Below are 13,375 nucleotides of genomic sequence, written 5' to 3'. Positions count from 1 at the left end.
GGAAAAGTCATTGCTTATGCTTCTCGACAGTTAAGGAGTCATGAACTGAATTATCCGACTCATGATCTAGAATTGGCAGCAATTGTGCATGCTCTAAAAATCTGGAGGCATTATTTATATGGAGAAACATTTCAGATTTTCACTGACCATAAAAGTCTGAAATATATCCCAACACAAAAAGAGTTAAACTTAAGACAAAAAAGGTGGATGGAGTTGTTAAAGGATTATGATTGTACTATAGATTACCATTCGGGAAAAGCTAACAAAGTTGCTGATGCTTTGAGTAGGAAAACCATTGAGAGAAGTGCTGGAATGACTTGTTAAGAAAAATAAAGGATAAAGTACTTTGGGATGATATACTTCTTGCAAGTATGCATGTCAAGCCTTTATTGGACAGTAAAATTCAAGAAAGGCAGATGAGTGATCCATATTTAAGAAAAATAAAGGATAAAGTACAACAAGGAATGAATGAACAGTTTGCGTTGAGACGCGATGGGATGTGTTGATTGATGGATGTATTTGTTTTCCAAATATAAGAGAATTGAAAGAAGAAATTCTAAATGAAGCCCATTATGCACCATACGCAATGCATCCGGGAAGTACTAAAATGTACAAGGATTTACGATCTTTTTACTGGTGGCCTATAATGAAGAAAGATACAGCTGAATGTGTAGCAAAATGTTTGACATGTCAACAAGTAAAAGCTGAACATCAGGCACCAGCTGGTAAGCTTCATCCATTGTCTATTCCAGAGTGGAAATGGGAAAAAATAACGATGGATTTTGTTCTGGGATTGCCTCGAATCTTCAAGAAGCATGATGCCATATGGGTAATTGTTGATCAACTTATGAAATTAGCTCATTTTCTACCTGTGCAACAAAGTGATTCACTAGAAAAATTGGCAGGAATATATGTGTCAGAAATTGTAAGATTACATGGAGTGCCAACATCAATTGTATCAGACAGAACATCAATTGTATCAGACAGAGATCCACGGTTTACATCTCATTTTTGGGGAAGTTTGTAAAGAGCTTTAGGGACAAAATTACATTTCAGTACAACATTTTACCCCCAGATAGATGGACAATTGAAGAGGACAATTCAAACATTAGAAGATATGTTAAGAGCTTGTATGCTTGAATTTAAAGGGAATTGAGATGAGCACTTACCATTGATTGAATTTGCTTATAATAACAGTTATCATTCGAGTATCGGTATGGCTCCATATGAAGCTCTATATGGCAGAAGATGTAGAAGTCCTGTTTGTTGGGATATGGATGGATTACAACAATTAGAAGGTCCTGAATTGATACAAGAAACTATAAACAAGATTCAAATAGTCAAAAAATGCTTAAAGGCTGCACAAAACAGACAAAAGAGTTACGTGGACAAGCATAGAAGAGAGATGGAGTATGAAGTGGGTGAAAAAGTATTTTTGAGAGTGTCACCATGGAAGGACATTATATGGTTTGGCAAGCAAGAAAAATTAAGTCCGAGGTACATTGGCCCTTATGAGATATTGGAAAGAGTTGGTCCCTTAGCTTATCGGTTAGCACTTCCACAAGAATTATCGCAAATACATGACGTGTTCCATGTTTCCATGTTAAGAAGATATAGATCTGATCCTAGCCATATAGTACAAGAGTCAGAAATACAGTTAACTGAAGATTTAAGTTATAAAGAAGAGCTTGTTGGAATTCTTGATAGGCAGGTAAAGAAGTTACGTAATAAAGAAAATCCAATAGTAAAGGTTAAGTGGAGTAGACATTCACCAAAAGAAGCTACATGGGAAGTGGAAAAAGACATGAGAGTTCAATACCCTTACTTATTTTCTGAGAATGGTGAGTCACTTTAATTTTGGGGACGAAATTCTTTAAGGTGGGAAGAAAATTTAATGCCCACCTAATGCATTTGCATTTATTTTTTTAACATGCATATCATATAGATATGAGAAATGCATGAGATATGAATGGTATTAATGCTAATGTTAAATAGAAGAATATTATAAATGTTACAATTAAGTCCATAATAAGAATTAGAAAGTTAAGGGATTGAGTTGATTAATGGCAAAAAATTAAGGGGTTAATTAAACCTAAAAAAAATTATTAATATGATAGAAAAGGGGAAGAAGAAAGAAAAGGTGGTAGTTCTTCTTCCTTCTTCTTCTTCTTCAAAAAAAGGAAACTGAATTTTCAAGTGGAATTTGGAGGTTTAGAATCCATTTTTGATCTTAATCTTCATCTACAAAGGCTTTAGAGGTTTATTTGCTAAACCAATTTGGAATGAGGGTGACACCCAAGTAAGCTCAAGCAAAGGGAAGGGAGCAACAAAGTTAAGTGAATAACTTAATGTTCTATATGAATGTTGAATGGTGAATTCGAGTGTCCTGTTATAATGTGAACAGTATATTTGATTTAGCCATATCTGGAGTTTTATAACTCTCAATAGAGTGATACTTATTGCTATAGAAAATTTGAAATGTAATTTACAAATGTTATAGAAATAGAGGAAGCTTGATTTTGCTTTTTTGATGGCCAATATGGATCATACTTTCTATTGCTTAATTTTATTGACAGCTTGACCATGGTAGAATGTTTTTGATGTTTCTCTTTCTATACACATCCATTTGATGTAAAATCAGTTTCAAATTAATCTAGACTTATAATATTACTGATCTGGAGAATATGGTTTTGGAATTCCTAATGTGGAATTTTTGGTGTATTTTTGAATGCACACTATTAAATCTGCCATGTTGGAATATGTTATGTTTTTGGTATATCATAGGGATTATTATGGTTTCTTCTATATTATGGAGATGTTAGTAATTTAAATGGTATATATATATATAAGAATTATGGCTGGATGATTGTAAGGACACAATGCTACTTGTGAATGAGGCAAGACTGTGTGCGATATGGAATTCTCCATAAGATTATGGTTGGTTGTGTGCGTATGCGGATCCATAAAAATAAAAATATATATATATATATATATATATATTATTATGGAATTAAATGTAATTCACAAGTTCATTGTTGTCCTAAAGAAAATACTATGACAAGGTTTATGTACACACTATAAAGTTATAATTAAATATCAAATGGTTTGATGTTTGATAATACTACACGTTTGATTGTGTTGATTTTCATAGGAAATTATGTTATTCTTTTGCTGAGTTGCAGGCTCACTCCTCTGCATTATTTCTTTTTCAGGATTAGAAGAATTATAATTGGTTTTGACGAAACATTTACATCTGTCGCACTAGCATTGTGTCAGGTAGGTCAGCAGGAGGTCGCCCTTAGTTTTTTTTTTCTTGGACGTGACATGTCTAGTGGATTTCATTATCATGTATAAAACTGGAGCATTTTATGTGTATATATAAAAAAAAGTGTACTATTTGATGTTATGAGCTTTTTGGTGTGTGATATGTATGACTCATATAAATAGTTTTTGTTATACATATTAATTTGTGAGTTAAAAGTTAGTAGTTAAAAAATATGTTATGTATCAGTCTTTGCATGCAATGTATGTCTGACATCTTTTACAGGTGTCACATATAAGCTTTTTTATTTTTAATGAAGATGTAGTTAAACCTTTACACTCTAAAGTAATTTACTTATATTAATAATTATTATAAAATATAATAATTATATCCTTGAAGCTAATACATTATATTTTATGGTGTAATGATATAATTGCCAATTAATTTTAAGTGCTAAAAGAATATGTTTTAAAGTTTTTCTGGCTTAATTTTTTATTTGAGGTGGAGAAGTATTAAATTTACCTATTTGTGAATAAAGATTATAAAATAATAATTTTTTTATTTTAATAAAAAAATCAATTTTATATTATTAATTTTTTTAAATAACACCCTCATTATTAGTTAAGAAAAAGAGTTAGCTCTAAATATATAATTATTTTAATATTTAAATTTTTAAAATATAATCAAGTTACTTTTAAGTTTAAGTTTAAGTTTAAGTTTAGTTATTTAATTACATTATGGCCGTAAATTTAGAGTTTCTATATACTTTTGCTTATTATCTATCTAAATCATTAAATGCAGACATTTGAACATGATTTTACTATTTCTTAAATTTTCTTTGATTTAAACCAAACTTTTCTTTTTCTCTACTCTTCTTTCTCTTTCTCTTTCTTACTTTAAAACCTCCAATTCATTAAACCCTTCTCTCTCTTTCGTTCACCTCTCTCTCTCTCTCTCTCTCTCTCCCTATCTCCCCCTCTCTCCAAAAAGACAAGAAAACTAGCAGGAGAGAGAGAGATTTGTCGGTATCAAAGTGCTCAGATCTCTGCTAAAAAATGGGTGAGAAATCTTTGATCTACGCATTCGTTTCACGTGGAACTGTGGTTCTTGCAGAGTACACAGAATTCAGTGGGAATTTCAATTCCATAGCATTTCAATGCCTCCAGAAACTCCCTTCTACCAACAACAAGTTCACTTACAACTGCGATGCCCACACCTTCAATTTCCTAGTTGATAATGGCTTTAGTGAGTTTTCATTTGTTCCCCATGAATTTTGATTATCTGAAGCTAGTGTTTTTGCGATGTTGATGTTAGTGTCTAGAGTTACTAGAGCCATATATGAAAACATATCCCATGAGTCTCAATTCAAGACATTAGAATTCATATCTCATATGGGTTTTGATACGAAAGTTTTTCTAACACGGCACTCTTTACAATTCTAGAGTTGACATTATTTAGTTTCTGTTTGAGAATTTGAAGGGCATATTTGCAAGATTTGATTTTACTGTTTGTACATTGAGTTATCTGATAGTTATATATAAAAGGAAAGAGGATTGATTTAGTTTACTATTCAGATTATGTTTGTATTTGGTTGGTTATTTGATTGACTGTTTGTTCAATGGTGCAGCGTACTGCGTAGTTGCAGATGAATCGGCAGGACGACAAGTACCTATGGCTTTTCTTGAACGTATTAAGGAAGACTTCATGGCAAGATATGGCAATGGAAAAGCTGCTACTGCTCCTGCCAACAGCCTTGACAAGGAATTTGGGTATTCTACTCTTTTAATGAATGACCATTTGAATATGCAGTTGAAAAATATATTAACTATTTTATTTGTTTGCAGGCCAAAACTAAAGGAACATATGCAATATTGTGTTGATCATCCTGAAGAGATAAGCAAGTTTGCAAAGGTGAAAGCTCAGGTTTCAGAAGTTAAAGGGGTCATGATGGAAAATATTGAAAAGGTATATAGGAACTCTGCTTCTTATATGAATCACAATGTTCTTTCTCTTTATTTTTTAAAAAACCTTTGTGCAGCTGGTTTACATAGATTAATAAGAATGCTTTTGAGAGTGATATTCTATTATGTATGGGCAATATTGTAAATGAATCCTGAACAATACATAACTATTCAACTTAATTTACTAAATACAACTATTGAGATAAATTTTATTTTATATTCTTGTATGTTGCAACACATGCCCAATTTTGTATTTTGGTATAGGAATAACTCATTTCTTTGCTTCTTACTCTGCTAACAGTAAACAAAATTATGAGTTAAAGAAAGGAAAAAGAAAAAAGATAATTATTGGAACTGCAAGCATTGCTGCAGCCCTGAATCTTAGACATTCAAAATAAAAGTCTGCATATGTCTAAAATTCAAATGGCTAGTGCATAATTTATTTTATGTAGTTTTTGTATCTTTATGGAGAAATGGAATTTTTAATTATTCTTTAACTGGTGCACAAATTTTTGACTTATAATAGCTTTACTAGCTGAACAATTTCCGCACTGGTGTAACTTGTGCTCTAATTGGTTTAAGCAGGACATAGCCAATCCCGACTGAGTTTCCTTAGTTGACGTTAGTATAGTTTTTAGTTTAAGCAGCCTGGTCAGGAGTTCATTATAATAGCAACCAATTATCTATTTATTTATCGTTATAATTGCCTTTGGCTTTTGTCCATCTGTTTTCAAACTTTTATGTCCATGTTTCTGGACTGGATATGCTGCATGCGGTGTTGTTTCTGGTGTATGACTTTCGCTTGAGGCATTTGATTCATATTTCTTGCATTAATTTCCAATGAATGCTTGGAGATATACTTGCTATCTTTTGCTACCAGCATTCACTTACCTACAATCAACACTCTTATGAACCATTCCTCATTTGGCAGATTATTTGTTAATAAAAAGAATATATTGCTCTTACAATCTAATTGATAAGAGAAATTTCAATGCCACTGCCTGCATTTCAATGTTGTTATACATGCACTTTAGCATTTAAAAATGAAATCAGTTATGGTTTTACTTCATAGATTCTGTATTAATTTATACTGTATTATACTTTTAAAAAAAAATAAAATTTGTTGAATGAGTGATGGTCCATGTTTATGTTTTATTTTTCTGATTTTGGGTTTGGGTTTGGGTTTGGGTTTGGGTTTTGCGATTCTATATTCAACTTAACTTTGTGTTCTCTAGGCTTCTGGATGTCTTGTCTATTTGTCAGGTTTGCACTGTCATTCATTTAGAGATTTGTTGTGCTATTAGCCCAGGAAAATCCGATTTCGTTGAGAAAGCCATTTTTGGGGATAGAGGGACTTGAACCCATCTACCAGTTTCAGATAATGCTTTGCAATTCATTCTTCTCGAAAATATGACTAGCAGTATAATCAGCATTTAGTTGGTTTGCATTGGGCCGAATTCATGCAAAGCCAAGTAAACATTTCATCTCTTGAGAGTTCCTGTGACTAATCTTACAGATGGTAATTTTCTGTCATGCTGCAGGTTTTAGATCGAGGGGAAAAAATTGAACTACTGGTGGATAAGACTGAGAATCTTCATCAACAGGTCTCTCTCTCTAACACACGCACATTTATGTCTGTGTGCATGCCAGCATGGCCTTGCTAGAGATCAGCAGGCTTTGGGAATACCATTCTAGATCATTCATTTTATTGTTTTAAAAGCTAAAGTGTACGTGTTAACAAAATTGTGGAAAACTTGGTCCTCTACAGGCACAAGACTTCCGAAGCAGTGGGACAAAAATCCGGAGGAAAATGTGGCTGCAGAATATGAAGATCAAGCTTATTGTTTTGGCAATACTGATTGCCTTGATCCTCATCATAGTCCTTTCAGTTTGCAGAGGTTTTAACTGCGGAAAATGAGTGCTATCTAGGAAGGCTTTATATTATTAATGGAGCTTTTTTCGAGTTATATATATATTGTGATAATACCGTGTGTAGCAACAAACAACAATTTCTTGATATCTTTGTATGTGAATGAGAACTCTATACTATTGTGACATCATTACAATGCTATTAGCAGATTTTAGTTGGATGTCCCTTGCAATTTATGAATTCCGGTACTGAACCTTGAGTAAAATCTGTTGCAATGACAAAGATTACATTAAGAGAATGTTAGGGATGATGCAATATCTTTTACATACTATGTAAAAGATCATTATATTATTGGTGAATCATTTCATATATTTTTTCAACTAAATAGATAAAATCTAGAGCATGCATGACCTACTCAAAAAAGAGATTTTTGCCATTTTATTTACACACTTGTGGGTAAAATAATTTTTTTTTTTTAAGTTTCATTCAAGTTTGAACTAATTAATGAAATTCTTTGAACAAGGTCTTTAAATTGAATTTCGAATAATTGAACTCAAAGTCTTAAAGAGGTCAGTCTTAACCATTAATTAATTAATTAAGAATTCGATGATATAAAATAAATCTGTAGACAATTTTTGTGCATGATTCTAAATGCTTATAATATATTAAATTCATGCTTATGTTAATTCTATTTAAGAATCAACAAGCAAATATATAAAGGTACGATGGGAAGCACTAAAGAAGGAGGAAGCTGCTGATGGGTTGGCCAAATGGCGATTTGCTATTGAATACCCAAAATGATGCAAGGTTCGATTCCTCTTGTCACCATTATCACAATAAATATCTGATAATATATATGCCTATTTCTTGATATCAATCACTCCAGTCACTCACTCTTCTCCATCAAAAACAAACTCCAACTTTAAATGCTTTTTTACTTCAAACTTGTTCTTCACCACCTATAAATCCAAATCACAAGCACACCCTTTTCCCTCCTTTACTTGCCCAATTCCTCTTGTACACTCTAATATCAACAATTCCTCCCTTTTCTACTTCTCCAATCTTAAACCTCACTCTCCCTCTCTCCATGACCAAATCCCCATCATCATGGCTTTTCTTCTTCTTCTCCTCCTCCTTCATGTTTTCAAGTAAAATGCCATTCCCAATTCCACCACAATTATTTTCCCACAGACCCAGATCCTCTCTTAATCTCTTAGTATCTCTCTCCCATTTCTTACATGCTTTCTCATCTGGAAACCTTGGCAGCCACTTGGGGATATGCTGCATGCTTGTACTTTCCAAACCCAAACTTCGCCGCGGAGGAACTGGATTAACTCTTGGAATAGGCTTGGCAAAGGGGATTTCAACGATGGAATTTACAAAAACAGAGAGATCTTTTACTACTCTTGAGCTTGACAGGATGTTGGAAGTATAGTGAAGGGTAGATGCTCCTGTGAAACCTTGTATAGAGGAGAGGTCATGAAGGGCATTTATGATGTCAAACACGTTCGATTGGGTGCGGTTTGATGCACTAGAGTATGATGCGGAGGCTTTGGCTAGGTTTTTGAGATACAGAGTGGCTATGTGGGTTAGGGTTTCTAATGCTGAGAGCTGCGTGGATTTGAAACCCACTGATTGGCAGATTTGTGAGACTGATATTTTGGTTATTTGAAATGGGAAATCTGATGGATCTGTTGCTTTTGGGGAGTGGGTTTCGATTATGTTTTGCTTTGATTTTGGTTTCATGGTGTGATTGGAGATGCTAAATGCTAGAAGTTGAAGATTGCTTCTGCTTTGAAACCCTAACTATGGCAGCCTGCTCTGAAACTCAGCTTTAAATTGTTTTTTTTTCCTTTTCTTCTTTTGGTAAATTTTCAGGATTCCTTAATTAAAACCGTTGCTTAGGTTTTTTATGGAAAGCCCAACCCAAATCCAACCCAAAATGTAAAGGGAAAATTACATCATCTAATGTTATTTTTTCATACGGCACTGTTAATTTTGGAAATAATATAAAATTTGATTGTGTAATTTAATTTTTTTATAATATTTTAATTCCATAAGAATTATATTGTTAACTATTTGTATTCAAATTCATTAACATCATTAATTGTTATAGAAAATTGAATTTTAAATGAAATTTGATCGCTGTAAATTCAGTCTTGCTGGATGGATGATAAAATATAAAGTTCTATAGTCTTATTACATCATCTTAACTCATCGAAATTGATTAAAATTTAAAAAAAAATTAAATTATGAGAATATTTTCTCTTTTTGATTTTTCTATTCAAACTTTATAAAAATTAACAAGACTGGTCTTAGATAAAAGCAAAGTTAGTAAACAATAAATGTTGTGGAATCACAAATCAATTAACACTAATGCTATATTTGGTTTAAATCCATAAAAAAAATTCATTTTATTTAAGAGAAATATATGAGAGAGAAGATAAAATAGAAATGATAAAGTTGAAAGACATATTTTTGGTGTTATGAAATGTATTTATTGATGTAGAATTTATTTGGAAATTTTACTTATTTTGTTAGAATTTAGTTTAGCTATAACCAATTCTACATAAAATTGATTATGTAGAATACTAAATTAACTTTCACTCAATTTAAAGCATATAATTTTAGATTCACAAGTGATTTCCATAAATTTTATGAATTTCAACTAAACACTATGTAAATGAATAAATTACGATTATTGAATTAACATTAGTGAATTTGGATACAAATTATTAATGTTTTAATTCTCAAAATACTTAGGTATTATAAAAAAAAACTATAAAATCCTAAGGTTTTACTTGGATGGAGTTAGGAGAAATATAATTAATGGAAGGTAAAAAGAGATAAGAAAAGAAAAGGGAGGAGAAGGACAGGAAAGTGTACATAGTTATCTTCCTCTTCTTTGGGAGAGGAGTGGGAATAAAATAATATTATTATTAAATAAAAAAATAACATCACAAAAGATGAATAGAAATTTTTTGTTTACAACTAACAGGAGGACTACGACTATCACTTCCTCAACTTAGTGTCCTCTTTTCTATGATTCCTAGTGGAGGCTGTTTGGCTATTAGTCACTTTTCTCGCTCCTCAAGAAAGACGGCTAGAAACTTCTTATTAGGAATGGCTTCCTTTCAGATTGTGTTGTTACAGACCAAACTGTTCTAATAGGGCAGGGGAGATGAAGAACTAATCTCATACAGTTTCAACGGTAATAGCACAGATAAGATCAAACTGAATGTGTAAAGGATATGGTTTTGATTCTCTTCTGTCCCGTTCCTTTAATCAAAGAAGAATCCATGCCTAGGGCTAGTGCCAGTGCATTGTAAGAGTCTACCATGTGTGCCTAACATCCACTCCTTTTAGTCGAGTGCCTTCCAGTGCCTTTAACAATGAGAGAAGGTGATACCAAAGAGAATAACTCAAGGGCACTGGCTACTCCATCAACTCAATCTCGTTGCATAAGTAAGGATGCTAGTCAACGTTCTGCTCCTCTACAATAATTAGAAAGGGCTACAATATTCCTCTCGCGCTAATCGATATTAAGGTTGAATCTTTGCCTATCTTCCATGCTCTGATATCTAGACATCCCAGAATCAAGTCTCATCCCATCGGGCATGACCATTACTGCATATGACAGTGAAAAAATGGAAAAAAGAACCTTATTCAGTTGGACATCGAGTTCGGCCCTACATTAGTCCCAATCAAATTCATTCTATGTGCTGGATAGTTTTCACTTCAACCAGCAGAAAATGGTTATAAGTCCTCAAGGCGGTCGCATCAATCTACCACCAGTGCATAAAGTTCCCTTATTGGGGAAGTGTCTTCGTCGTCTATGAAGACCCCCCGCCAAAGGGTACAATTAAGACACCATCTTTCATCTCCCATCAGCATACCCAAGCCTGAGCAGTCAAAGCATAAACTAGGCTTTAAACTAATGTTATCTCTATGGGACCTTCATCATCCGCGATTAAGGTCATTCAATTGACGTCCGACATCATGTGGATTATCAGAAATATGAAGGATCAATCAAAGCAGTTCAATTGACTTTCTCGTAGAGCTTGGCCATCTTCTACGGGGAATAGGCTATAAGCCATTAAAGGCCTGGTAAGAAGGACACAATGATAAATCAACCCGCTCCGACAAAAAGCAAAAAGGTTTGGGGTACATCCGGGAAGGAGCTCACCATCAAATCAAGATCATGACCAAGCGAAAAGGATGGCACCCACCTTTGACCTGGACCATACATACTTACTTCAAAAAAGTATGACCACTTAATATGAATAAGGCCGGTTGATGAAGGTCTACTTGTCCAAGCTCAGTAAAGAGGACGTCTGGCAGCACCTCTTATCGATTAAAGCCGCATGATAATTCTTTGATCCGATTTAGGCCTAGGACCTAACTCCCTTCCTTTCACAGGTGACTTCGACTCCTAGGGTGAGGGGTGAGCTCCCAAGTGATTGATTTATTAAGACTAAACGTCTTACCTTAGTCGTTGGCCTCGCACATATGAGTGCTGCTTTCAGATGCATTAAACCCCATTATTTTGTGGCCTTTTGAAGAAATATTGAATATAAGAGTTAAGAAGGCCATCTACGATCTATGAAAAGAATAGTATATTTTTCCTAGGCATAAGCTCTACTTTCTCTCTCTTATGGTATTCCCATATTGATTTATGATTATACATTACTATTTTCACTCTTATTTGTATAATATTAACATATTCCTAGTAAACTCTTAAATTAAATTAATAATTTTTTTATTTCATTTCTTGGGACGTGATCCAAGCCTTACTTCTCGGCCTAAGGCCTTTTACCGCACATTTTTTGGTTAGTGGAAGATTCCCGGAGGTTGTATTTCATTCCTCTTTCTCTATTGTACTGAGCCTTAGGTGCCATCTTGGAAAGACAAGATATGTGTTCCTTTTCCTCCTGCGCTCGCCTGAACCTACAAGAAATATGCCAATTTCTGACTCACGATAAATGTTTGTTTATGAGCTTTTTTCTCCCTTGTAGAAACCCTGACCGACCAGTAATCTACCTTAATGTTCCTTTCCAAGGTGAAGTGAAGTGAGAAAGCTTGTTACACCTGTTACAAATGTATGGAAATTTATCAAACTTTAAATTTAATTAACTTAGGCAAGCAGGTAAGCAAGAAGGAGTAGTGCAAGGTTAAGTAAAAAAGGTAAGGTATTCCATCATCCACAAAGAGGGATACGTATACATAAAAGCATTTATTAACTCGGATTAACTTCACTCAATCATAGACTAGTATAGAGAGAGAGAATACCTGCAAGTAATCCTAAGGCCTTGCTAAGTAAGCTACTCGTAAGATAATCCCCCAATCTAGTACCAATGTAATTCCTAAGCTAAGCATATCCAATTGAAGTCGTAAGCCAAGCTAGTGTAATTTTAGTGGTAAGCAAGCCTAGAAAGGGCAAATTGTGACTATGCCAACTTAAGAATAACAACTTTACTTTATAAGGGGCTAGCTATCAAATACCACAGTAATAGGGCTAGAGCAATCCATCAGTAAAGGCAAGTTCACAACACAAGCAGGAAGTCGTCAAAAGGGGAAATGGCATCGAATGGAACAGTCAATCTATCAAGCAAGAAGGAATCATCCCTTGACACTTATAGGTCGAGTTTTGGCTTGGTATAGGTTGTAGACTCTCAAAGTCCTAGCAAAAGAACACATGCCATGTATATTCGAAGTGTGATATGTTAGATCTTCCACCAAGGGCGAATCCATCGAATAAGGGTGTCTAGCAAGCCCTTTATCCAGTCAACTTAATCCTCACTAGTGAAGTTAGCTCCTTGCTTGATGGTAATGTGAGTTCGCAAATGTTTTGGCTCATACTTGGTAATGTCTTTTAGAAATACCAATGACCAAATTTATTTTTATACGGTTCGACATTTAGTGTAAAACTCAAGGACCGAATCAAATAACTTTTATGGTTTTAAATTCTTTGATTGGAGTGAAGTGACATCTTTTGGCAAGTTGCTGATCAAATTGGCTAGAAAATCAAAACCTGTGCATTCACTCCAAATTCAGAGGCAAATTAACACTTTAGCCCACCTAATTCTGTTCTGTTTAGAAATAGGAAAAATGCATATTTGGCCCCTACACTTTATAATTCTCCCTTGTATTTTTACTTTTCCATATTGAGTCCTTATACTTTTATTTTTATTGACATTAAATCCCTTTTTAATAGAAAGTTAGTGCGTGGAACGCACATCTCATTAATAAGAGTGTAAATGAATTATTAAATTTTATTTTTTA

The 13,375-nt window shown here is 33.7% G+C and overlaps 3 protein-coding genes across 4 annotated transcripts; 2 read left to right on the top strand and 1 right to left on the bottom strand.

The window, feature by feature from the left end:
* Positions 1–586: 586 nt before the first annotated feature.
* Positions 587–1,855, top strand: LOC125369848. The gene is made up of 2 exons (XM_048373121.1): positions 587–996; positions 1,198–1,855. The coding sequence occupies exons 1-2, from the start codon at positions 587–589 to the stop codon at positions 1,853–1,855; spliced, it is 1,068 nt and encodes a 355-aa protein (XP_048229078.1).
* A 2,311-nt stretch (positions 1,856–4,166) lies between these two features.
* On the top strand, positions 4,167–7,313 carry LOC8271097 (vesicle-associated membrane protein 722). Of its 2 annotated transcripts, XM_002530099.4 has the most exons (5): positions 4,173–4,507; positions 4,890–5,031; positions 5,107–5,227; positions 6,765–6,827; positions 6,992–7,313. In XM_002530099.4, exons 1-5 carry the CDS (start codon positions 4,318–4,320, stop codon positions 7,139–7,141), a joined length of 666 nt encoding a protein of 221 aa, XP_002530145.1. In that variant the 5' UTR covers positions 4,173–4,317; the 3' UTR covers positions 7,142–7,313. The 2 variants fall into 2 exon arrangements, with proteins under 2 accessions (XP_025015054.1, XP_002530145.1); XM_025159286.2 differs by having other exon boundaries at positions 4,167–4,507; positions 4,890–5,227.
* A 422-nt stretch (positions 7,314–7,735) lies between these two features.
* On the bottom strand, positions 7,736–9,023 carry LOC8271096 (transcription initiation factor TFIID subunit 8). Its single transcript, XM_002530098.4, has one exon. It carries the CDS (start codon positions 8,837–8,839, stop codon positions 8,066–8,068), a length of 774 nt encoding a protein of 257 aa, XP_002530144.1. The 5' UTR covers positions 8,840–9,023; the 3' UTR covers positions 7,736–8,065.
* Positions 9,024–13,375: the final 4,352 nt, after the last annotated feature.

The sequence above is a fragment of the Ricinus communis genome, chromosome 4 (assembly GCF_019578655.1).
Source record: "Ricinus communis isolate WT05 ecotype wild-type chromosome 4, ASM1957865v1, whole genome shotgun sequence".
In the NCBI taxonomy this organism is placed as follows: Eukaryota; Viridiplantae; Streptophyta; class Magnoliopsida; order Malpighiales; family Euphorbiaceae; genus Ricinus; species Ricinus communis.
Note: the sequence above shows the minus strand (reverse complement) of the source record. Positions and strands in the feature narration are given on the sequence as shown.

Coding starts and splice junctions, on each gene's coding strand:
- LOC125369848 (XM_048373121.1), top strand. CDS start 587: ATGCATCCGGGAAGTACTAAAATGTACAAGGATTTACGATCTTTTTAC. Junction 997..1,197: donor GTATCAGACAGAGATCCACG/GTTTACATCTCA, acceptor TTATAATAACAG/TTATCATTCGAGTATCGGTA.
- LOC8271097 (XM_025159286.2), top strand. CDS start 4,318: ATGGGTGAGAAATCTTTGATCTACGCATTCGTTTCACGTGGAACTGTG. Junction 4,508..4,889: donor CCTAGTTGATAATGGCTTTA/GTGAGTTTTCAT, acceptor TCAATGGTGCAG/CGTACTGCGTAGTTGCAGAT. Junction 5,228..6,764: donor TGATGGAAAATATTGAAAAG/GTATATAGGAAC, acceptor GTCATGCTGCAG/GTTTTAGATCGAGGGGAAAA.
- LOC8271096 (XM_002530098.4), bottom strand. CDS start 8,839: ATGAAACCAAAATCAAAGCAAAACATAATCGAAACCCACTCCCCAAAA.